Source organism: Glycine max, chromosome 6, assembly GCF_000004515.6.
Source record: "Glycine max cultivar Williams 82 chromosome 6, Glycine_max_v4.0, whole genome shotgun sequence".
Lineage (NCBI taxonomy): Eukaryota > Viridiplantae > Streptophyta > Magnoliopsida > Fabales > Fabaceae > Glycine > Glycine max.
Window position 1 is genome coordinate 6,042,621 of NC_038242.2, and position 23,418 is coordinate 6,066,038.

Sequence of the window (23,418 nt, forward strand, 5' to 3'; positions counted from 1 at the left end):
AAGATTTTTAGTAATCTTTGTCACATCATTTCAGTGTGTTTTTAACTTTCGACAAGGTGTGATTATGAGTTGTAACCGTGTGAGATGCAATAGAAAAAAAAATGAGAGTTAAAATTCTAATTTGGTGAGAATGATAAGTTAAATCATGAGAATTAAGAAAAGAATATATAGTTTGACTCTTAGTTACTAAGTATGATAATAATAATAATAATTAATTTTTAAAAATTTCAAACTATATATTATATATAAATAATAATAAATATTATTTTAATACACATTAACAAGTTAATGAATATATATATTACAGTTCATAATTCAACCCAAAACTTGATAGATTTAAATGAATTAATTTGGATTTGATCCAAATATAAAAAATATATAATCCAAATAATTTAAGTCAATTTAAATTCACCGATAACCCATATTCATAAATATCTTGATGTTCCAATTTCCTAGAAAATGCTTCAACATACCTCGTGGCTATGTAGTAATAATATGTTTTATCCGTTATTTAATTTTTAAAGAAAAATGAGATCAAATAGGAGTTGATAATTATCTACACAAAATAAAATTTAATAAGATAAAATAGAATTGATGAAACACATGAAATTGAGGATGTTTTATTGAGTGAGAAAATTGTGTGACATCAAATTACTTAGGAAAAGGAGAAAAAAAGATGAGAGGAAAAATTAACTAAAAAAAAAGAAAAGAAAAAAGAAAAAACTTAAGCAACAAGTTGGTCTGCGATAAAGAAGAATAAGAAGTGTGAGATCTGCTTTCTTTTCTCTTCTTATTCGTTAGGGCACTCAACATTTTACACTCTTTTCTTCTTCTCGTTGTTGCTTCGGTGTTGAATCATGGATCAGAAAGTCGATTTCAGTGCTCCGCATTCCATGGGAACCACTATCATCGGCGTTACTTACAACGGCGGTGTCGTTCTCGGAGCCGACTCTCGAACCAGCACTGGTACACTCATTCTCCTTCCCAAACCAATCCCAAATTAATTTAGGGTTTTCGTTTTTTTTCTTTTTCTTTTCTTTTGACCGTTTCTTTCTCTGGGCAATTACACGCTTCTTTTGTTTGAGGATTGAGATTCGATTCTTCCTGTTGCTTTGGGAAGTAATGTGTTTGTTTATTTTTTCCTCTTTCAGGAGTGTATGTTGCCAACCGAGCATCGGACAAAATCACACAGCTCACTGATAATGTTTACGTGTGTCGCTCTGGATCGGTATTGTTCTTTCTATCCCATCAATTTTGTGTAGATGTCCAAATTTTGTGAAATTATGGTGATTTGTTCCTATCATTATTATTAGCCTGGAGTTGATTTCGTGTTACTGTTAATTTGGATATTTGTCTGCTGTGTCTGATGTAATTATGCTGTTTCGCTCATAATGTATGGTGTTGAACATTATTTTTTAAGGTTTGACAATATAGGGTTTCAAACACAGTTGTTGTTAACTGAATGTATTGGCAGAGAATGAGGCCTTTGGCTGTTTGGTCTGTTATTATCAATGTTCCCCTCGACTTCTTACATCATATGTTGGTCATTTTCAAAATTTTCCCTTCACTAAAAGTAATCTTATCAATGTCTGTGGAATCCATGGATGACGATTTGGTGAAGGTTCTGTTTGAACTCACGAAACTAATAATCTAATATATTATTCTTTGTTTGTTCTAGTCATATGAGATACTAAACATGCTGGCATTATAATCTTGCAGAAGATGACTGGAATATCTCGTACACTGTTATTGTTTTATGTCCTGAAAATAACAATCTGCATTCTTTTTACAGGCTGCTGATTCTCAGATTGTCTCTGACTATGTGCGCTACTTCCTTCACCAACACACGTAAGTGACTTTACTAAAATATGATTTTTAAGGTAAAGTTTTAGACTATGATTTAGTGTGTACTTTTACAATGATTTTACCTCATTGTGAGTTGTGAGTTTGTATTTGTGTAGGATACAACTTGGACAACCTGCGACAGTTAAAGTTGCTGCAAACCTTGTCCGGCTTCTCGCATATAACAATAAGGTTTGACCTTGATGCTTTTTCTTGGTAATTCAATTCAATTTGCATGGTTGAGTTTCCACCAATAATAATAGTAACAGTGACAAGCATCGTGTATTTAAGCCTTTACTATACTCTGATTCCAAGTATTCTCTTCTATATATTTATCTATTATTAAGAGACCAAGGCAACTGATATTTGGCTTTGTTATAAATTTATTTTCATTGGCAGAATTTCTTACAGACCGGGTTAATTGTTGGTGGTTGGGATAAATATGAAGGTGGACAAATTTATGGAGTTCCTCTGGGTGGAACAATAGTACAGCAACCTTTTGCTATCGGAGGTATCTCATTGTTTAAATGTATTAAAGAACAATTTCTATTATGATTTCTTTGTTCATGTTCAACTAACCGAGTGAGTATCCCTATATACATATATTTTCTGTATCAATTGCCCATAGTATTACCTTGACATTAAGATTTGACATTGGGTAGATCTAATTTAGTTAATAGGAATGAGTGATGCATGGACCCTTTCAAAAGTCATTCTTCATTGTTTTTAGACTACAGAGATAGAGGCTTGTAGAAATCAAAGTCGGAGGACAATAGACCCAAGAACACCCTATCTCTGCTTTTCTGGTCTGATTTGGAGGGAAAGAAGAAAAATAAAAGGAACCTGATAAATTTCTTCTCTTAATATGTATCTTTTATAGTGTTGCTTAGTCTTGTATAATGGTGTATCTCTTCATTGGAGAATGGTTGATGTTGAATTTGTTTAGTCTAATGATTTGATTCTAATGTATCCCTTTTCCCTTTACTAGTCATATCATTTCAGTCAAGAATGCACAGACACTTCAATATAGTAGCCTTGTGTCACAAAAACATATTTGTGTCAGACACTTCAGAGACAATTTGTATATGTCTACCCTTGTGATTTATTGTCTTTATGACTCATGCTTACTTTTAGAACATGGATTGCTTCTTTTCGTTTAAGATTTGTATTTTATGTATTTGTATACAAAACTTATGCATTGCACTTAGCCCTATCATGTCCTATGATTTTGAAAATTTTCCATATCCCTATGTCCTTGTCTTATTGTATCTGTCATTCTGTCTGTGTCATATATATAATTAGAGATGTCACTTTGGAATAAGCCCGGATCATTGCTTGTTGAAAATGTGTACATGGGTTTTCTATTGTTATGTTTATTATTATTTCTAAATTTATCATTGCTAGCCTGTTAGCTTTTTCCTTGGGATGCATGGCTTTTGTTTGTAAAGCTATGGTTACTTGATTTGTCTTTTGCAGGATCTGGGTCCAGTTACTTGTATGGTTTCTTTGACCAAGCCTGGAAAGAGGGAATGACCAAGGATGAAGCCGAGGTGTGTGTTTGGATTCTTACTGCTTCTCTTATGTTAAAAAAGAATGATTTTAGGTTTTTATAGTCAATAATAATGACTGGCACAAAATTGTTGTGGATGTTAGTTTTGGGGACCTAATCTGATTTTCTCATTATTGCAACAATATGTTTAAGATAAGAACACTGGCTAGTAGCCTCATAATTTAGAAGCTATTAGAAATTCTGAGTAAGATATTTTTTGTTCAAATCCTTATTGCTGATAGTATATTTTGATGCTGTATGACAGGATTTAGTAAAAAAGGCAGTTTCACTGGCTATTGCTCGTGATGGTGCAAGTGGTGGGGTGGTGCGAACAGTCATAGTAAGACATCTTGACCAGTGATTTGTGTTTGTTTCTTTATTTTCCACAAAGTGAGAATCATAGTATATCTTATAAGGGAGGGGGACAACGGATTGAGAAAGAGGCATAATGCATTGTGGGAAATTGAACCCACACTCTCAATTTATGTTTAACAAGCTGAATTGACTCAAAAGGACAACTTGTATTTTAAAAACAACTTCATATTTTTATTCATATGCTCAATGATTTGAAATCACCTGATTTTGATTTTTGAAATCCTTGTGTAGATAAACTCAGAGGGAGTGACCAGGAATTTCTACCCTGGCGACCAACTTCCATTATGGCATGAGGAAATGGAGGCCCACAACTCTCTGCTAGACATTCTTGGTGTCCCAGAGCCGATGAGCATGTGAAGTGAAGAAGTTTCTGTGTTCATAATCGTTTCCGGATAGATTATATCTTGTCACCTCTCCTTCATGAACTAGTTAACGATTTGTGGAGTCGATTACATTGTTTGGTTGGATATTGTTTCTGGTCAGGTTATCCTTGTGTTATGTACCATGTTTAACCTTTGTTTCATCATATAGCTCCAAAGTAACATGTAAACTTTGGTGAATTGGTGTTGATACAAAGCAATTATCAAATCATTTTAAATTCTTATTTTTGGTAGTTAGTGGTACAAAGTAGTACATAATTTAAGTTTTTATTATTATAAAAAAATTGGTTGATTTTTTAAATTTATTTGAAAAATTTAAACGAATTATAGGAATTTCTTTGAATGACCTATAATGATGGTTTCTATTCTACAAAAAATGAAAGTTCGAAAAGAATTATTTGAAGGGCTTAATAATCACGATAGCCTATACATTGGACGAAGTTTTAAAAAAGAACTTAGGATAAATTTAATTGTGAATACAGTAAGAGAAGAAATTATAAGGAATTATGAAACTGACTGAAATTTGAAATTTAAGCTTAAAGCCATATATTAGTACAATGCGGCAATTTGAGGGATTAAATGAGTGATTCATTGGTATTCTTGAAGGAATAAAAGTTATAAAACATCTCAATCCTTAGTTTAATAGTTATAAAACATCTCAATCCTTAGTTTAATTTAGAGGATGAAAAAGGAAAGAAGGAAAAGTGAGAAAAAGGAAAGGAAATAATGACAGTGTTTATTTATCAGCTTAACATCTCCGTCCTTTTCTTAAAAAAAAAAAAAGAGAATTATAAATTTGGTCCCCTAGTTTATTAGTTTTGAATTTGATCTCGTTGACAGGCAACAAATATCGAAGAACTAAATCTGAAACTGAAAATAAACTAGGGGACAAAAATGCAATTTTGCAAAAATCTACATCCTTGATATTATTAATTAGTTTTTTTTTTCCTCTATTAAAGTTGTGTGATCGAGGATACGTGATTTTGATGATAAAAAAAGAAGTTAAATAACAAGAGAGTGAGTTAAGTGGCAGTAGAGAGAAAATGAGCGTGAAGGTGAATTGCGTGGGTGGCGACACTCATAACGTCTTCGTGTACGGTAGTCTGTTAGCTGATGAAGTTGTCCATACCCTATTGAAGCGCGTCCCTCCAACCGCACCTGCCATCCTTCACGACTAGTTCAGTACTCTCTCTCTCTCTCTCTGTCTCTGCAATTCATTCGTTTGTTTATGAGGATGGGTTTTGTCGTTGCTCTAACTTGATGTATTTGATTTGCAGTCACAGGTTTAAGATCAAAGGTCGCGTTTATCCCGCTATTCTCCCTGTCCAGAATAACAAAGTTTATGGCAGGGTCTGTCTCTCTTCTTACATATCCCTCATAATTCTAATATATGCATCCATCATTTAAGACTATTTTTAATCAGGTGCTTCTTGGTATCTCCGGAGTAGAACTAGATATTTTAGATGAATTTGAGGATGTTGAATATACTAGAACTGATGTTGAGGTTTCCTTGAAGGTCAGTTAGTCACTCTTGTTTATTTCACTTTCTATGAACCTATAGCAGTATAGGGTAATAATTGTATATCAAATGAGGCAAATGTTACATTTCCCAAAAATACATACATTATTATTATTATTATCTAGAGGGCGAGCCCTGGTGCAGCGGTAAAGTTGTGCCTTGGTGACTTGTTGGTCATGGGTTCGAATCCGGAAACAGCCTCTTTGCATATGTAATGGGGTAGGAAGTTTATTATTATTATTATTGGAATGCTAAAATTAATGGTACAGGACAAGTCTGAAAAGTTACAAGTTTGCGCTTATGTTTGGAGCAACCCAAATGATCCTAACTTATATGCAGAGTGGAATTTTGAGGTCAGCATACATGCCATCTTTCTTATTTTCATTTGCTCCAATTAAAATAAAATGATTTGGGGGACAAAAGAGAAGCATCAAATGATCTTCAATGTTTAAATGTATGTATTCTTCTGGTTTCTTCTTCGTATGTGACCGAGGCCTTTGTTGGCTATGATTACTTGTGATTGCATTCCAAGTTTTAAATTGCGGTCGCGGTCATGGTTGCAATTTTTTCACAATCTTTAATATTCTGAGAAATTGTGAACATATGTAGTTGATGCGGCTGCAATTTCAGTTGCCATGTGGTCTTGGAGAACCTAAATGTCTTGACAATGTGGCCACAATCACAGTTGCGGACTTCTTTTATAAACCTTGGTTACATTGTAAAACACTTTGAATAATTGGATGAGAATGTTTTGTCTAAAACCATGTGTAGCATACTAACATGAGTAATTGGGTGATTCAATTTCCTTGATGAACAACTTATGACTACTTGTTTTGTGCATACAAATAGAAGGCAGATAGCATTGTAGTAGTTATACTTTGTTGACTGGTACATAGTTAGCTACCTCCCTTTAGGTTTTCCCTTTACTTCCCTCATGTTTTGATTTTGGTGAAGATTTTCAAACTTCTTAATTAAAGAGTTATGCCTATATAAGTGATTGAAACTTCATTGAGGTTCTTAGCTCATTAGTATATGCATAGTTTGTGTCAATGTCGTTAAACTTTACATGCTTTTTTTAATTTTCGTTTCAAATTTAAGTCCCTTTTCATGCATCCCTCCCTGTTCTAGAAGTCGTTTTTTTTCTCTCTGACTATTCTGATATATTTTTTTTTTTATTTGAAAGGAATGGAAACAAGTTCACATGAATGATTTCGTCAAGATGACTGATGGCTTTAGGCAAGAGTTGGAGTTACCAGAATCAAAGCCAAGAGTGCAGACTTATGAAACCTTCTACAAGCAAGAAAACGATAAGCCACTTGAACCTTGATGTTTGCAGTTTGTAAAAATTCTGCATTTTGTGCACTGTGCAGAGTTGTATGGTTCAATTAAGAATCATACTATTCACTGAATAATTATTAGTTCCTCTCGAATAATTCATTTGATGATTTAATAAGCATCTCAATGCTAACGGTGACAAGTTTTCAGTAATATATTTATTTTACATTATTGTATTATTATCTTGTACAGTCTTAATACTAATATTTGATTACCCCCTCTCCAAATTAGATATCTATATACATAAATAGAACATAAGTTGCAAGATTAATGAATTTGTAATCCTTAGTATTTCATAGTAGAGTGTCAAAATGGAAGCCCTGTTGAAAATAAAATAAATCTCCCAATATTATAGGTTTATACATAGCTGGGGGCCTTTTTTTTAAGGGGTGGGATGGGGGAGTTGCATCAGCATCACATTTTGGAAGTTGGGAGTCCTATTTGTATCTCTTGAACCATGACAAATTCGTGCAGAAGGAACATTTAAAGCATTTTCATCTAGGCTTAAATGTGAAAAGTCTTGACAAGTTTAGCTGTGTTGAAGGGTGAATTAGGATAAATTTCGGTATATTTCTCTTATCCTTATTCTCTTTTTATCTATTGATTATAGGATAAATTAAATTTTGAATTGTTTATAAAATAAAAAGTTTATTTGAAGTCTGAACGTTTTTCTTTGAATCGTTTGCATCTGTCTTGACTGACCTTTTAGGACGATCTTACCGACATGATACCTACCTTTCATCATAATTGTCTTAGGATAATCTTTCTGCAAATAAAAAGTTTTTATCTATTAAGTTTTTAATTTATTTTTGTCTTTCAAGTTTCCATTCAGAATTCTAGTAGGAGATACCAAGTGTCATATAGGATAAAGAAGAACGGGAATACAACCTTTACATGAATTCATTCTCTTTTTCCATCATGAACCATCCATTCGTTGCTTCTGTTCTGTGTTGTCAATTAATACTTCATGTGCAGAAGAAAAGAGTAAGTAGGCACAAAGTTTTTTTAATATGAAACTGGCTAGAATGTTACAGTCACAGATCTGTCATAAATTTGATACTACCCCTATAGTTCTAGATGTATAAAACTCTTAGTAATATAATTTATACTGTAGAATCCAAAACGAACTTGGACAAATGATGAAAACATTAACTATTACTTCTAAACAAATACTGACACAAGCAATCACAAACAGAAAGTGATAGGTAAATCTTAGACGCAGGAAATGAGCTGTTTCATATCAAAAAGACGGGAACGGTATGGTATCCAGTTCATGTATCATTTCAGAAAATGATGACGTCAAAATAGCATCGGATTTAAGATTCAGGCAGCAATCTCTCATCATTTCTGCAACTGCTACAGTCAAGTGGCATTGGAATATAGAACTTCGGAAGCCACTTTTGGCCACAAATTTCACACCCTTTCTAATTCCTGTTCCTTAATGTGAGACATGACCACTAAATTCAGGAGAAGTTTGGGATTTGTTGTCTCGATCTCATGCTGCTTGAGGTTATTCCCATAACTTAGTAGTTATGCTGGTATTTTAGAAACATGTGTTAAGTGCTAACGTTACAGTTGTAAATTTTTATCCCTTTCTGTCCTCTCTACCTGACAATAAACTTGGGTCTTCGGTGACCCTCGTCTCCTTATTCTTGTTAGTGGTTTGCTATATTGCAGCGAATCTGCTACCCACTCGACCTCAAGATAGATAAAAATAACCAACAGAAAGGGAAAAGAGATTACAAAATTAAACGAGGAAACAACCCAACTCACATTTTAACAAGAGGAATCATTGGTCTAGCTACAAAAGAGATTTATTAACATGATGGTTGTTACACAAATAAGGCGAAAGATTTAGCTTAAAAAAACGAACGAGAGATTACAAAAACCAGAACAACACAGCACAATGCAAACAAGATTCAAAATAAACAGCAGAACTTGAACATGCAAATCCACAAGGGTACCACCACCATCACCACCTTCAATTCAACCTCATACACACATGCATATATTCATGCATGCATGACTAATAAGTTCCTTGTGTGGCCTCATTAATTCTACCCTGAGCATAACTTCCATAATCCTTTGCCCTCTCCTTCACATCCCTTGCCTTATCAGTAAGGTACCCTTTTGCATAGTCAAGGGTGTCAGAACCCGCAGGCTGGTTCCCAGAAACGTAGTTGTAAATCCAAGATAAAGCAGCAATGGCAGCCACACCACAGCCCCCAGAGAACAAAAAGCCAGAAGCAACCAGGAACAGCACAAACGCAGCAGGGACAAGGATGGGGCTGAAGATAACAAGAAGAGGGGTTGCAATGATCAAACCTATGACAGTGCCTGTGAGGGTCAACCCAGACAGGAGTAAGAGTGTGATGCCAATAGTTGCAGCAGTTATGAACTTCACGGTTTGGCGTGAAGGAGGGTTGTTAATGCTGCTGTTGGTCTCATAGGTGGTTCCATAGGGTGCTCCATAGGAGGTTCCATAGGAGTAGGATCCTCTTGGTTGATCAGTAGAAATGGTTGCCATGGTTGGTATTTTTTCTCTTGCTAAACCAAGTGTTGATGAGAGTATTGAGTGAGAGAGGTATATAGTAGTGTATGAGGAGGTGTGAGAGGTTACGCGGCAAGAGGTGAGGGTACTTTGCATGTCGTGGCGGCTTTGCATGAAATTGAGGTTCAAAATAAGTAACACCTGTCCCCCTTTACTGTCCCCTCTCTGAAACAGCCTCAGTAAGTTATCATGAAACCATGGGAAACTTGGAGGGTTCTGCACATACCCTTGGCTAATCTAACATATGAAGTGTGGAAAATTCCCTCTATTAATGGCATTTTATATCACATCGTTTGAATATGCAGGAAGTTTCTTACTTTTGTTTCTTAGGTTTCACTTCAAAAAATACGACACATATGATTTCTTCCCATTAAATAAGCATGATTATAAGAATTACAGTATTACATTACGTTGTTGGACTCAATTTAAAATTCTTAAAAATATTATTTATCATAGCATTTCCTTTCTATTAACTAGGAGTGTTATTCTTTTACTAGATTTTTTTTGAAGGAGTGTTATTTTATTTTTCTTTTATAAGGTTTTTTTATAGATTAGACACATTAAAAAAAACTTTCTGCGTACCTGTTTTATTCTCTTGGGTTGCGGTAAATTGTGTCCGTTCTTGCGCTCATCTCTCTGAAGACAAATAATTTATATTTACAATAAAAATATTTTATAAGTTTACAATTAATAAAAAGTTAAAATTAATTTGTATACAACATGTTACAATATATGCTATATAATTTTATCAATTACTAGAATTGTATTTTTTTATATATAAATGTCGTGTAATAGAAAAATGGCATTCTTAATACACTTGTTTACAACATATTACAATATATGCTATATAACATTTTTTACACTGCAAATTTCACATTCCCATGCATTCGGTGAGAAGAAGAAAAAATTAACTTGAGTTAAAAGTGTATTAAGAAACTATAAATTTCTGTTTGGAGTGAATAAAATCTAAGATAAGTAGGTTCTATTTTAATTAATTATTTTTCCTTTATCTCAAACATCGTCGCATATGGAGGTTTGGGGGTGATATTATGTTGCACAAAAAAACTGACATTAATCATTTCCGCTGATATTATACGATTATATTCCTGAGAGCATATTTCTATACTTGCCTGACAAATGTATATTCCTTGTCCTTGTTTTTTTGTGCTCAGATTGTCTTTCGATCGGATTAATCTTTCTAAATACAAAAATTTATTTAAAAAGTTAACATTTTTTTAATGTTTTTTATACACGGATATAGGATTTAAACTCTTAATTATATGCTTAAAAAATATAAATTACATACTATCTATACTACCATATTAATTTTTCCTGTCTTTATTTTGAAATTGTGGTTTGAGTAATATGATTACTTTTTTTCTTCTTCTGAAAATAAGATATTTTTATAATAAAAAATTATGAGATTAATTCTTAAGTCTCAAAATCATGGAAGTAATTTTTTTTTCTTTTCAACAAAATCCTATGTGATATACTTGAAAAATAATCACATTAAGAATATTATTAATATAATGTGATGAGATAGACAAATAATTATATCTCTCGAGCATGATATAATACGATTAATAAATAACATTGAAAACCATGTCTCTTAGATGTATTGCGGTAAGAAAAATGTCTCTTAGATGTATTGCGGTAAGAAAAATGTCTCTTAGATGTATAGTTTTTTTTTTTACTGCTCTTAGATGTATAGTTAAGAATTTGAATTTCAGATCTGCGTATACGGAAAAAAAGGACATATGTTAAAAGAAATTAGTATCTCAAATAAATCTCTCTATATCTCGAGAAATTTTTACTCTCGACTAAGAAATACTCTATCTACCCAAAATTTAACAGTCACAATAATTTCTACTTTAACAGTCACAATAATTTCTACTTTCTTTTTTATTCTGACAACAATTTCAGGTTATGTCAGGCTCCAAAAAGTAATCGTGAGCGGTTTCTCTTTTTCTTCTTTTAAAAAGATCACTTAACTTTTTTTTTAGCAGAGGAGAAAGATTAATTAACTTTAACATAACATAACATAATGGTAGAACCATCGTGGCCAAAGTTAAAATAATACTGATAATGACATTCTTACCATTGATCAACAGAAAAATAAGAATACCGAGTATTATATGGATATTTTTTTTAATAAAAAATACAAATTTAAAAAAACGTAACAAAAAATAATTTAGTTAATAAAAATCAAAATAAGATTTTTAATTTGAACAATTTGAAATTTTAGTAAAATTTATAGAAGATTATTTTATTGGAATTTTTCAAGTATATGCATTATGTAATTGAAGGTATTTAAGAATTATTGAAAAATGATATTTTTAATTAAATAAACAAATAAAAAATATTAATTTAATTTGATAAAAGAATTACAAAAATGCCACAAATGGAGAAATTGACAAAATTTGAACCCGTGACATTTTGTAGCCAAAACAAATGCGCTACCAAATTGTATTACATCTCTAGTAGTGTTATAGTAGAGTATTTTTGTCTTTTTTTTCCTTAATTTTTCCTATAAAATGAACATGTTTTTTATTTTGGTTCTTGTATGGTAAAATGTTGAGCTTGAAAAACTTAGGACTCATTTAAATAATCAAATGTCAAGAATTTGTTTATTTAATTACACAAATTAAACGAGTAGAACTCCAATGGTTATACATAGCTCGACTAAAATCATTTACAACTCCACTCTCAATAATATAATAATATATGTATACCATCGTAGAAAATAGTCTTGGATATATGACAATTATATGCATTATAAACCAATCCTATTGCGAAAATTGGCCAGTTTGTTTCATAGACCTCCAATAGTTACTCTATAATATAATATAGTATGTATAAAATGTCATAGGAGGGATTGGTGACCAAAATTGGGCGTCATAGGTAGTGGTTTTGCCATGATGATGACGATGTTCCGGCTGCTTCCACCCACTCAATAATTCCAATAGCATTCTCATTGTTATTATTGACATAGGATTAATCCATTTCCATCATGTCGCCTTCTTCCACCTCTAAAGGTTGACCAGTTTCTGGAACTATTTCTTCACATGCCATAGGAGAATGGAGGGCAACCCATGGGACAACAGCCAAACAGTCGTTTGTTGACATTTCAGAACTCTTCTCCCTCCTCATTTCATCTTCAACAGGGTCATCTTGCTTGGCAATGCCCCATGACAACAAATAATCTGAAAAAAAAAAGTGGCAAGAATTGTTCAAAAGATATTCAGAGTACACAGATCAATGAGCATCAAAACTGTGATGTGCATTGAATGCTATGGTTAAAATAACATGTGGTTTTAACATCAGAAGAAAACAAAAGGATTCACCCCTACCCCCAAATAAATAAATAAAAGCAATGTGAAATCTTTTATCTTGTTGAATAGTTGGTGGAAAAGAACAAGATGATGGTTTAATGCCACAGGCTTGAGTTATTTTTCAACTCCTAATTTAATACGAGCAGCCTAAAAAAAAGCTTAAATGGGCAACAGGACAAATATCTCTGTTCTCCTGTCCATCAAAGTTTGCATGAATGTTATAAATAGGCAATAATTAATTCACGTGACCAATTTACAACAGTCACCACAGCAAGGAAGGGCAGTAGTCATCATGTGAGGTCACTAGAGGTCAATAAATCAAATAGTGTATTAATTCAAATAGAGGGGGTGAAGAGAGAAATAAAGGAAAAATAGAAAAATAAAGAAAAAATAGTGTGGGTCCTACACCTTTTACATACTGTTTTAATTTAAATATTTATCTACTATTTCTACCCTTTTTATTTTCATCATCTCCACAGAACACAAGGCAACCATTGTCCACTTCACATGCATAAAATTTTGTTTGTAGAAACTTTTTACTTCAACTTGTAGTAGATTCCTGGGAAGATTCATAGCGTTGATATATACCACAGAAACATACACATCCATACTGCATCTAGACTGACTCATTCTAACAGTTCCCTATAACATTTCCCCTGTATTTATCTTCTTATCTGTAAATGACCATTGCCCTCAATTATTCTGATCACCATAGCAATATCATATAAAACTTAATAAATTGGATATCCTCTCCATGGGAATTCAAAAATGCTTCAGAACTCCTTAGTTGTATAGATAAATTTCTGGAAGAGATAATCAATAGCAATCCATGGAATCTGATTATTCTCAAAAGAAGCAAATGATATGATAGACTGAAAGCTGAGAAGTATTTCATCCCATATTAACCTCTCAAATATAATTCAACTTTAAAGCCTGGCAGATTCAGTTAATGGTGAGAGGATTATATTGTGATCATGTGATATGATTAACTGAATTTTTAAATTTAAGAGAATTACATAGAAAATTATTTTCCAGATAATATATAGAGACTAGAAAGTCTTTTTTTATAAGTGTAAATTAGCAAGTTATACACAAGGGGTTCTAAGTACGGATTTGTTATGCCTTTGGATTCGTTATCTGCAACTGCAAGACTGCAAAGGGTTCTAAGTTTACTCAGAATCCAATATGCAAACAAATAAAGAAGACTAAATTCATAAACCCCTAGCATAGAAGAATAAACAAGAATATCTTACAAACTTTTGGTTTCATAGGAGGCCTTATGAGCCTGGAAAAGATGCAGATGCAGGGTGAAAGCCATGTTAGAGAAATGCTAGCAACATACTGTTTAATTTCAACACTGAATATATACTAATAAAGGATGAAATCCCATGCTAGCCCAACCAATAGAGCGTGCTGTGCACCCAAATTATTTAGTGAGATTGACAGGAAGAAAGTGTGAAGAGCACATATCACTATCACAGTATCACTTCTCTACATGTCATGAAATCAGAAACAGTCTATCTTGAATTGATAAGGCAAAGTTTCACGCGTCATTTTCTTTTTTCCTTTAACTAGTCAAACATCCACAACAAGTGCATTGCAATGAAGGGTCTGTTTGGATAAGCTTTTCCAAAAGTACTTCTAGGAGAAAAAAATAAGAAGAAAAAAAAATGAAATAAGCTTCTCTATAAGCTAAAACTAACTTCTGGATTAGCTAATTTGCAAAAGTTCTCTTATCTTTTATAGAAGCTATGAGAGAAGAGAACTTCTGCAGATTAACTAATAGCCTCATGAATAAGCTAAAAAACTCATTTAATTTTTTTCTTATCCTGAAAGTGCTTCGGGAAAAGCTTACCCAAACAGCCGTAAATGGCAACAATAATAATAAAACATCAAAACACATTAGCACACACAATAACTAACGGGAACAGCTCGAGAGCAGTGATACACATCCAAATACTCAATCAAGCAAATAACAAACACGTCTCAATTTTAAACTTAAAAACAATTCAAAATCAAATGATTATATATTGTAAACGGTTACCCTTTAATCCAGGAATCAAGTCAGCCTTGATAACGACAGAGAACTCAGGCGAGCTTGGGGACTTGAGAAAAGGCGTAGTAGCGGTTGGCTCATAAAGAACAATAGCCCTCTCTTCCGTGTCCGTCACAGACGCAGGTGTGGGGTCCACACAGGGTTGGTCCACCATTGCATTTTCCTCTTCTTCCATCATCATCATCATCATCATCGTAGTACTACATAATAAGTCGCGCTCCCACTCCTTCAAGTTTCAGTTCAACAAAATTCGTAATTATTAAACAGTGAACAGTGAGTGTGGTGGAACCTAAAAATGCGCACGAGAGAGGAAAAAGAAAAACAGTTAGTACTTACCAGTCTTCGTGATTTCGGAGGGGGAGAAATTGGAGGGAAGTCATGGCCAAGTTCCTTGCGTTTCTTCATTCTTCAAATTTTCTGTGACTCAGTTCGATTGGGAAACGTCGTCGTCGTGGCAGCTCCAGAGGTTTGATCAAAATCTTGATTAAAAATATTGGGTTTGTTCAAATCTTGGATTAAAACCAAACCTATATATAAGTATATGTTCAAATCTTAGTATAGCTTATGATGAGTTAAGATTAAAGATAATTTTTATATATTTTTCTTCCTTAATTCTTTGAGATGTCCTTGATAAGATAAGATTGTGATGAGTCATTAAGTATTAAAGTTGACAATATCTTAAGTGAGATAACCGTAACAATACCTAAGGTTGGACTAACTAATTTATCTTTATCTTTATATTAATAAAAGTTTTTGGAGGAAATCCTAATACATTTAAGAGGAAGTTCTTTGGATATTTTTTTTGATAAAAAATTAATGATAACTAATCATTATCAAATAATTATGATAAGTATTTAAATTTTGAATATTTAGATTAATTATTATCGATGTAATTTGAAATTTTGAACAATTAAACTTATAATAACTAATAATTATAAATCATTTTTTATGAAGTTGTTAGGATAAACAATTTAAATTTTAAATAGTTAGATTAATTATTATGAATTAATTATCATCAAATAATTATGATAAGTATTTAAAATTTTAAATAAATATATTAATTATTATCAATATATATTAATATCAATATAATTCTATAATTTTAAATTGACTTAAAATTATCTATAAATATAAATATTTGAAATTTTGAATAATTAGATTTTTATTATCATTCTAATTTGAAATTTTGAATAGTAAAATATATTTTGTTATATTTTTTTATTATATTTTACTATTTTTTTATTTATTGTGGATTTTGAATTCAAAATCAATTCTCACCTAATATAAATATAAATGAATGTGTTTCTCTTATATGGTCAATCTTACATGTGAATCCAAATTGACAAAAAAAAAATTAAAATTGTTTGATTTGACTTTAAATATTATTAATATTGGGATTGTAAGTGTTGGAATGACAAATGTTGAAATTATTAGTGTTGAAATTTTATAAGATATTAATTTCTGGTACATTATTATTTATTTCACCTTTTTTTCATATTTATTTTTTCTCTTATGTTTGTAATATTAATGAATTATACTTTGTTCATTTGTTTAAACAAATATAATTGCAACAATTCTGATGGTAACAAAACTTATTATAAAAAATCAGTTTGTAGGAAATAATTATGATTCACACTGTTATAGTAAATATTGTTGAAGAATATTTTGTATTAATATATTCTAGAATATTATGTTGATGGTTTTAAATGAATCAATTTCACTCCTTTCAGACATTTGATATAATTGTATTGGATAATAGTAATTCTAAGAAAAAAAATCAAAATTCAAATGGATAATCTTTGGGTCCGAACCAAATCAAACCGTTTATAAATGGATTGAGTTGGGTTAAAAAAACGAAAAAAATTGAATCAAACCAAACTGATCAAATTTAATTGTGTTGGGTCTGAATTTAGCCAAAAACAATCTGAATCAACCCGCGAACACCTCATCAATTTGTTGTTTTTATTTGATTTTGTTAGATGACGAAGCAAAGTAAAAAAAAAATTGATAAAGCATGTAATTTTTTTTATAAAAAAACTTCTTTATTTGATCTATTATATTTTTTTGTGTCTACTAAAATTCATGTTATCATGAGAAAGAATTATATAATTCTATTTGAGAACCAAGTGGGTTGGATCTAGCTAAAGAAGGAGCTAGTGTTTTATACAAGTAACTAATATTCAAATTTCCGTTGAAAAAGTATTTACATGTAGTCTCAATTATAAAATTTAGTGATAAGGGCTCCAAAACATACCATTTATCCTGGGTTTTTATTTATTTTTTATATCCCATTATGAAATTCACATTTGGAGGTCAGAAAGGGAAAGGTTGATAAATGGGATAACAAGAGGAGGAGGAAGCATGTCCATTGTCCACTACTGAGACAGGACAGGGGAATGGCAACCATGTCCCTTACATTTGCAGTTGCAGCACCGTCTCTTAATTACCTTCCTTCAACAACACGTAAGTACCTCCTCAACGCATAAAAGCAAAAACAAGGGTCTTCTTCTTTTCTTACTTCCTAATATCCTCCATCAATCTCATAGCTGTATTGTATTATTGCAGAGACCGTTATCATGTGTGAGCCTTGCAATGGAACAGGCTGGCTAGTTTGTGACTTCTGTAATGGCCAAAAGACCAACGTCAAAGCCCAAAACAATAAACGTACCTACCTCGATGTCCTTCCTGCAAAGCCGTAAGCAATCAATTATTCCTTTATTTTGCAACACAATTCATATATATTAATACTCTCTCTGTTTCAGCTTGGATATGTCTTGTGTTCAAACTGCAAAGTCTTCAAGTGCGTCACTTTCCCTAATTTCAACGATTCTCAGAACTGAATGCCAAAATTCAGCAACAAACATTCTTTCTCTTGTTTATTTTGCATTCTTCACACCTGCTCGTCTCCTACTTGTACAATTTTACTACTTTTAGAGAAATTGATTTCGTCTACTTGTCAAATAATTGAAGAAAGATAGTAAGATATGATTCACTGTTTTACTGTCATCATTTTTGTATTTCTTATGGATTGTACTGTAACTAATGCCATTCAAAAAATTGTATATTCAAAGCTTGTCATGCATTATTGATTTCCAGTGTTCATTTTCAACTTCAGCTCTTATTTTTTATTTTTTAAAATATATTTTTTTAGATTACAAGTGGATGCCAGGATTAATTGTGTTATATAGAGTCATCTTATTCTTTTTCAACCATGGTAATTGTTTTAAAAACGATCAATTAAGGATGAGATTCCGCACTGCTAGAGACTCAGAATTTAGAGAGAATCACTAAGAAGCAAGAACATTATGGTCTCTGTTATGCCATCCCCTGCCTTTCATTATTTTTTAGTGCAGCTAAGTCAGTCAGTCTTATGATAAATGATAAACCTCCAATGGAGAAGGAAAATGTATGAATACATATGGGTTTATATCTAGTAATTGTGATTATAAAAATTCAATTCAATGTTAAGAAGCAAAAATTTAACTCCTTATGCATTTTCTCTTCAACAAATAATTCTAGCTGTTTGCAGTTACCTCAAACTTCTGGCATGTGGCTAATATTCTTTCCACAATTTCACAAACTTACAAACAAGATAATTGATCATAATTAGAAAGTTGAGAGAATTTTTATGTAGGAGGAGTATGCAGTATAATTGTTCTTGTTCAGACAAGTTTCACCAAGGGACCTGTTCAATACTCATTAACAATTGGAAACCAAGTGCAGTTTTAGCAAATGATCAAAGGTCATAAATATTCTTGATATCAAAGTTAATATTGCATGAACCAGGTTTGCTGATTGTTTTTACAGCTGATTTACTCTTTTAAGTTCATTCCTTTTTATTTTGTAATTGTACAAACCTTTGAACCTTTCTATTTCCCCACTTATTCTTCAGCATCTGAACATTTTTTTTTCTACCTCTGTTCTATATTTTACATTTTGATGTGGCAAAAAGATGACTAATCCTTTTAAAATCCAATTAGAAAACAGGGGTTCATGGAAACTGTTTGTCTGTAACGGTTTAAAATCCTACATGGGATACTAATCCTTTGAAGTATGAGATAAGCCTGGAAGCAAAGAAAGCAGATAATAAACTGTTTTAATTGATAATCGCAGTATAAATAGACTACTAAAGACCATGTTCAAAAGGAAACCCAATAAATTACAAAGAAAGGGAAAATTTTAATCAACTCGTATGTTTACTTTGTAACGCTTTTCTTTTTCAAAACGGTGTTTTATTGTGTACTTAACTAATCAATCATTATATCTGCATGTACTTGTTTTGGTTAACAGCTTATAGCTTCCATTTGTGCAAGTCTGTCTCAGCCTCTCAGGTGGTTAACAGTGTTTTGGTATTGGAGTTGCATGTTGTAACCTGAACCTTCTACTTGAGTCTGAAAAATTAAAAATTGATAGCTTGAAAGAGAGTAGGGGCTGTAAAAAAACAACACTTGATCCCAGTAAAAATCCTCAGGGCAACCTTGTAAAATCAATGTGCATGGTTGCTTGTTTGATGATAAGAGTTACGCTGAGGGTGTCATTACCATTGGATGGCCAAAAAATTTCAATAACATATTTTCTAATACTCTCGTTTCCATATATTCAATTTTATTGGATGAAATTCATGTAAATATTAATAATAATATGGGTTCAGTTTCTAAACTAGGAAAACTTACATAAATGTAATTCAATAAAAGTAAGTGTTGAAAATAAAGAGTTGCAAGTTCTCCATTATATGGACAACAAAGCAAAATTCCTTTGAAACGCCTTATCAGTCCATCTTGTCTCTGAAAGATACATTCTTTCCATAACAAGGTGAATGAACAAGGATAAAACTAGCTCGCATGTGAATTTCCTCTCAATGCAAGTTGCAATTACACAGACATATTCTAATGATTATGACAGTTTAAATATGGAGGCACCACGTGGTGTTCTTGGGAATCTGACTGGAGTCGCTTCTGGATTTTTTTTCTCAGCTGATTACACATGACCGGAGTACAGATATCACATTCTTGAACTTGGATCTAAAGATATATAGCTATTTGACTTCTCTGTATTAGTACCTTGTTTGAATGGAATCTGTTGCATTTTAAATGCTACGTACATTGTCAATATATATGTTTGATTTGCATGTTGTAAATATACACTTTCTTAAGAAACTGCAACACTGGTAACCTCTAAATGATGTTTTGCTGTTAAATTGATGAATAGCGTGCATATTAATTATTTGACCATGTGCTACATTATAGTAGTTAACATAAGTCTTCTTGAACTTAATGGAAGATTCCATATGTTACAGAAGCTTGTAATTAAAGTCTAGTCTTGTGATATACCACAGATAACGAGGGCTGATTTCTCAAGTTTCATTGTTTACACGTGTTTTCAGCTGCTTGAAATGAATGCCGGCATGTGATCACTGTGTTCAATTTCTACTGCTGTGTTGTTAATTTAAATTCTTAGTAAATAACATGACATTGACAATAATATATCATGAAACGACAATATAGAAAAAAAATTACACTAAAATAAATAAGATCAAAATTAAACTCAGTATGTCATCTATAAATTTAAAATGAGTAAGATTTTTGATCTTATTTATAGATCCGAAGGAATGACTACAATTTAATATTATTGAGTGCATGCAACTGCCCTATTGAAACATGTGTTTTGCCTAGTGCAGATGATCCTGGGCCTGGCATTGCAACTTGTAATTTCAATGATTTTACAAAAGGCACATGGGAGCTAGGGGAATTCAAATGAAGGGAAACAATGACATATGGTTCTAAGATAGGACAATTCCGTAGATTATCCGTATGTTTATTTCCAGCTTTCATCCAATCATCACTTGGAGATCTCGCATGTGGGCACTCTGAGATATCAAAGATTTGACTTCACAAAGATAATTACTTGTATTATACATATCATTCATACAACATATATATTATTATTATTATTATACTTTCTTATTATTCATCTCTCTTTATTTGTCCATTACACCAATCATCTTATTTCACATGCCGCTTTTTTCTCTTCTCTTCTTTTTCCTGTTAAAAACTTCTGCAAGCATAATGTATAAATACAATTTCTCAAAAACCACCTTTAATAAAGAATCATATCTTAAGGACGCTACACGATCGATAACTAGTATACAACTTCGACAATTGCCTTTTCAACTATAACAAATGTTTTATTAACAGTATTTATTAAGAAAATAAAATATATATTTAATAAAAGTGTAACTTAAATACATTAAAAACTAAAAATAATGTGTAATGTTTTCTATTTTCAAAAATGATTTCTAGAGATCACAAATGCAATTTAAAATCTAGTGAAAGAAAGAAAAAAGAAAAAAAATATAGGCATATGATAGGTGATATGTGATAAGACAAGAGAGAAAAAAAGGAAAAATATTGATAGAATGTTTAAAAAATGAAGTGTTTATAAATTATTATTCTTCAACTTTTTTTTTCGGATGCTCAATGACCGAGAGTCTAGACTAGTCTTTCTTAAGAAAAAAATCATCAACTAGTCTTTCTTAATTAAGATATGAAAATCTATTCACGGGGCTAATCAATCGGAATTCCGAACAAATTGAAACTTAAATAATCCAGAGTCCATGGACACCTAATGCTAATATACACTTTGAGAAAAGAAAGAAAAAATAATATAAATATGATATAGACAAGAAAATAGAGATGAAGATAAAAAAAAAAAAAATTCTCACGGATCCAAGCGTTATTATTAAAAGCTGGGTTTGTGCGGCCCTCTCTGAAATTTTTCATGCTGCTTAATTATCAATTGTAGGCAAAGTTTGTTTCTGAAACGTCTAAATGGGTAGTGTTTCATAAATGCACAGCATAGTTCCCTTTTAAAACATGTAATTTTTTATTTTATTAAATGATATATTAAGTTTAGAGTCATGGAAAAAATGGTTAAGTATTTCTCTTCTGAAACTACACTCTACGGGCGACGTCTAATTGAGCTAATTCAGCTCAAAGATTTGGATTGATTCTTTCGAACAAATAATATTTCTTGATTCACTAAGTATTTGTATCCTTCGTAAACTGAAAGTAAATAACTTCAACAGGAAGGTGTTTTTAAAGAACTTCCGTATCATACTGAATGTGTGTGATCACAAGTTTGCTAATTCCTAATAGGGGTAAGAATAAAATTAAATAAGATATATCAAGGTAAAAATGAATTTATGAATTAAAATATAAAATACCAAAACTTCCTATTCTAGAGAATAGTAAATTAGCAAGTAGTATTCAGATTTGTCATTTAGGGAAGCTGTTGCCTTATCATCACCCTGATCCAAAATTGCGTGAGACAAAATATTAATCCCTAAAATACAACATTTTAGACAATGAAAGTTGTATTCGTTGCTTAAATGGGTTATCTCACATTTATTAATTTGGCTTCCACAAAAGAGCAAAAGAAAAAGAAAAAAAAATGTATAATTAATTAAAATGGTCACAAAATCCTAAGCTATCTATCTGCACATTGGACTTTGAGGTTGGTGAGAATAAGCAAGGTTGTTTGAGGAACAGTATCCCATCATCTTCTCAAGGCTTAATCTGCATTTCTGAGTGAAAAACTTGTCCTTTCTCTCCACTATCTTCAAGATACTCTCGAACACTGACACTTCACAAGGAATTCTCAGAACCCCAGTTTGTTCAAACCCAAATTCTTCCTCAGCCTCTCTGAGTAACATGAGAAAGGCTTGGTGGCCCAAATATTCGGTTGGTATAACGAACCTGTTAAGGTCCACTCCAACACAAACAGCTACATAGCCCTTGGGAACAACGTTGCTGCTTGATCCTCCTCCTTCACGTTCAGATATGGAAAGTGTTCTTTTCAGAAAGTTGATGCTTCTGCTGCTGGTGTTGTTGTTACTGTTGTTACTTCTGCTTGTTTTTGAAGAGTTGGCTACCCTTCTCCATTTCTTAAGGATCTGTTGAAGCCTCACAATATCTCTGATCTTGTTAGGTTTCTTTGGAGAATCCATGGTGGAAAGTGGAACCCTCTATATTATGGGGGTTTAGGGTTATTTCAGTTGGCTATATATCAATATCATAAGGGGTTGTTGCTAGAGGAATTAATGGTTATGGGATTAAAACCTGGTTTTCTCTTTGGATGGCTAGCTCCAATTTATAGAAGGCTTATGCTTTGATGATTCTCAATATTAAAAGGTTCAATTCTATTAACGAGGAATATATTATATTTATAAGCAGTATTTGGCATTTCTATATCACATGCATGCATGAGAAAATCAACAAAAAAATGTTGTCCAAGTTAGGATGAGTTAAACGTCAAGTTGCGTTTCCCATGCTTCGCATGTGAGTGATTAGTGCAAGTCAGAGCTTTCCTTCTACCTCACCATTCTTTGTTTTGAAAGTTAAGTCCACCGTGGTTTTGATTAATTTAAATCAAGGATGACTAGGTCTGAGAGATTTACGAGTAAATATAATATCATCAATGA

General features: G+C 32.1%; 5 protein-coding genes and 1 long non-coding RNA gene across 7 annotated transcripts; 3 read left to right on the forward strand and 3 right to left on the reverse strand.

Annotated features, from left to right (window-relative positions):
* Positions 1-792: 792 nt before the first annotated feature.
* On the forward strand, positions 793-4,124 carry LOC100305513 (uncharacterized). The gene is given in 8 exon segments (NM_001249507.2): positions 793-966; positions 1,152-1,228; positions 1,793-1,848; positions 1,962-2,034; positions 2,242-2,353; positions 3,319-3,392; positions 3,657-3,731; positions 3,998-4,124. Coding segments are annotated over 8 exon segments (702 nt in total). The 5' UTR covers positions 793-857; the 3' UTR covers position 4,124.
* Positions 4,125-4,795: 671 nt separating this feature from the next.
* On the forward strand, positions 4,796-8,913 carry LOC100527521 (uncharacterized). Of its 2 annotated transcripts, NM_001250311.2 has the most exons (5): positions 5,166-5,323; positions 5,424-5,496; positions 5,570-5,662; positions 5,935-6,018; positions 6,849-7,174. In NM_001250311.2, exons 1-5 carry the CDS (start codon positions 5,190-5,192, stop codon positions 6,990-6,992), a joined length of 528 nt encoding a protein of 175 aa, NP_001237240.1. In that variant the 5' UTR covers positions 5,166-5,189; the 3' UTR covers positions 6,993-7,174. The 2 variants fall into 2 exon arrangements, with proteins under 2 accessions (XP_014631621.1, NP_001237240.1); XM_014776135.3 differs by lacking the exon at positions 5,935-6,018 and having other exon boundaries at positions 4,796-5,323; positions 6,849-8,913.
* Positions 8,799-9,527, reverse strand: LOC100779237 (oleosin Ara h 15.0101). Its single transcript, XM_003526416.5, has one exon. The coding sequence runs from the start codon at positions 9,525-9,527 to the stop codon at positions 9,027-9,029; it is 501 nt and encodes a 166-aa protein (XP_003526464.3). The 3' UTR covers positions 8,799-9,026.
* Positions 9,528-12,238: 2,711 nt separating this feature from the next.
* On the reverse strand, positions 12,239-15,444 carry LOC100527556 (uncharacterized). The gene is made up of 3 exons (NM_001250870.2): positions 15,276-15,444; positions 14,928-15,165; positions 12,239-12,754 (listed from the first exon to the last, which is right to left on the reverse strand). Exons 1-3 carry the CDS (start codon positions 15,342-15,344, stop codon positions 12,546-12,548), a joined length of 516 nt encoding a protein of 171 aa, NP_001237799.2. The 5' UTR covers positions 15,345-15,444; the 3' UTR covers positions 12,239-12,545.
* A 1,759-nt stretch (positions 15,445-17,203) lies between these two features.
* Positions 17,204-20,366, forward strand: LOC100779767 (uncharacterized). Its single transcript, XR_005891954.1, has 3 exons — positions 17,204-17,402; positions 17,505-17,634; positions 17,702-20,366. It is a non-coding gene; the product is annotated as an uncharacterized lncRNA (long non-coding RNA).
* Positions 20,367-22,128: 1,762 nt separating this feature from the next.
* On the reverse strand, positions 22,129-23,147 carry LOC100500385 (SAUR-like auxin-responsive family protein). Its single transcript, NM_001250303.3, has one exon. It carries the CDS (start codon positions 22,942-22,944, stop codon positions 22,429-22,431), a length of 516 nt encoding a protein of 171 aa, NP_001237232.2. The 5' UTR covers positions 22,945-23,147; the 3' UTR covers positions 22,129-22,428.
* Between the last annotated feature and the right edge of the window lie 271 nt (positions 23,148-23,418).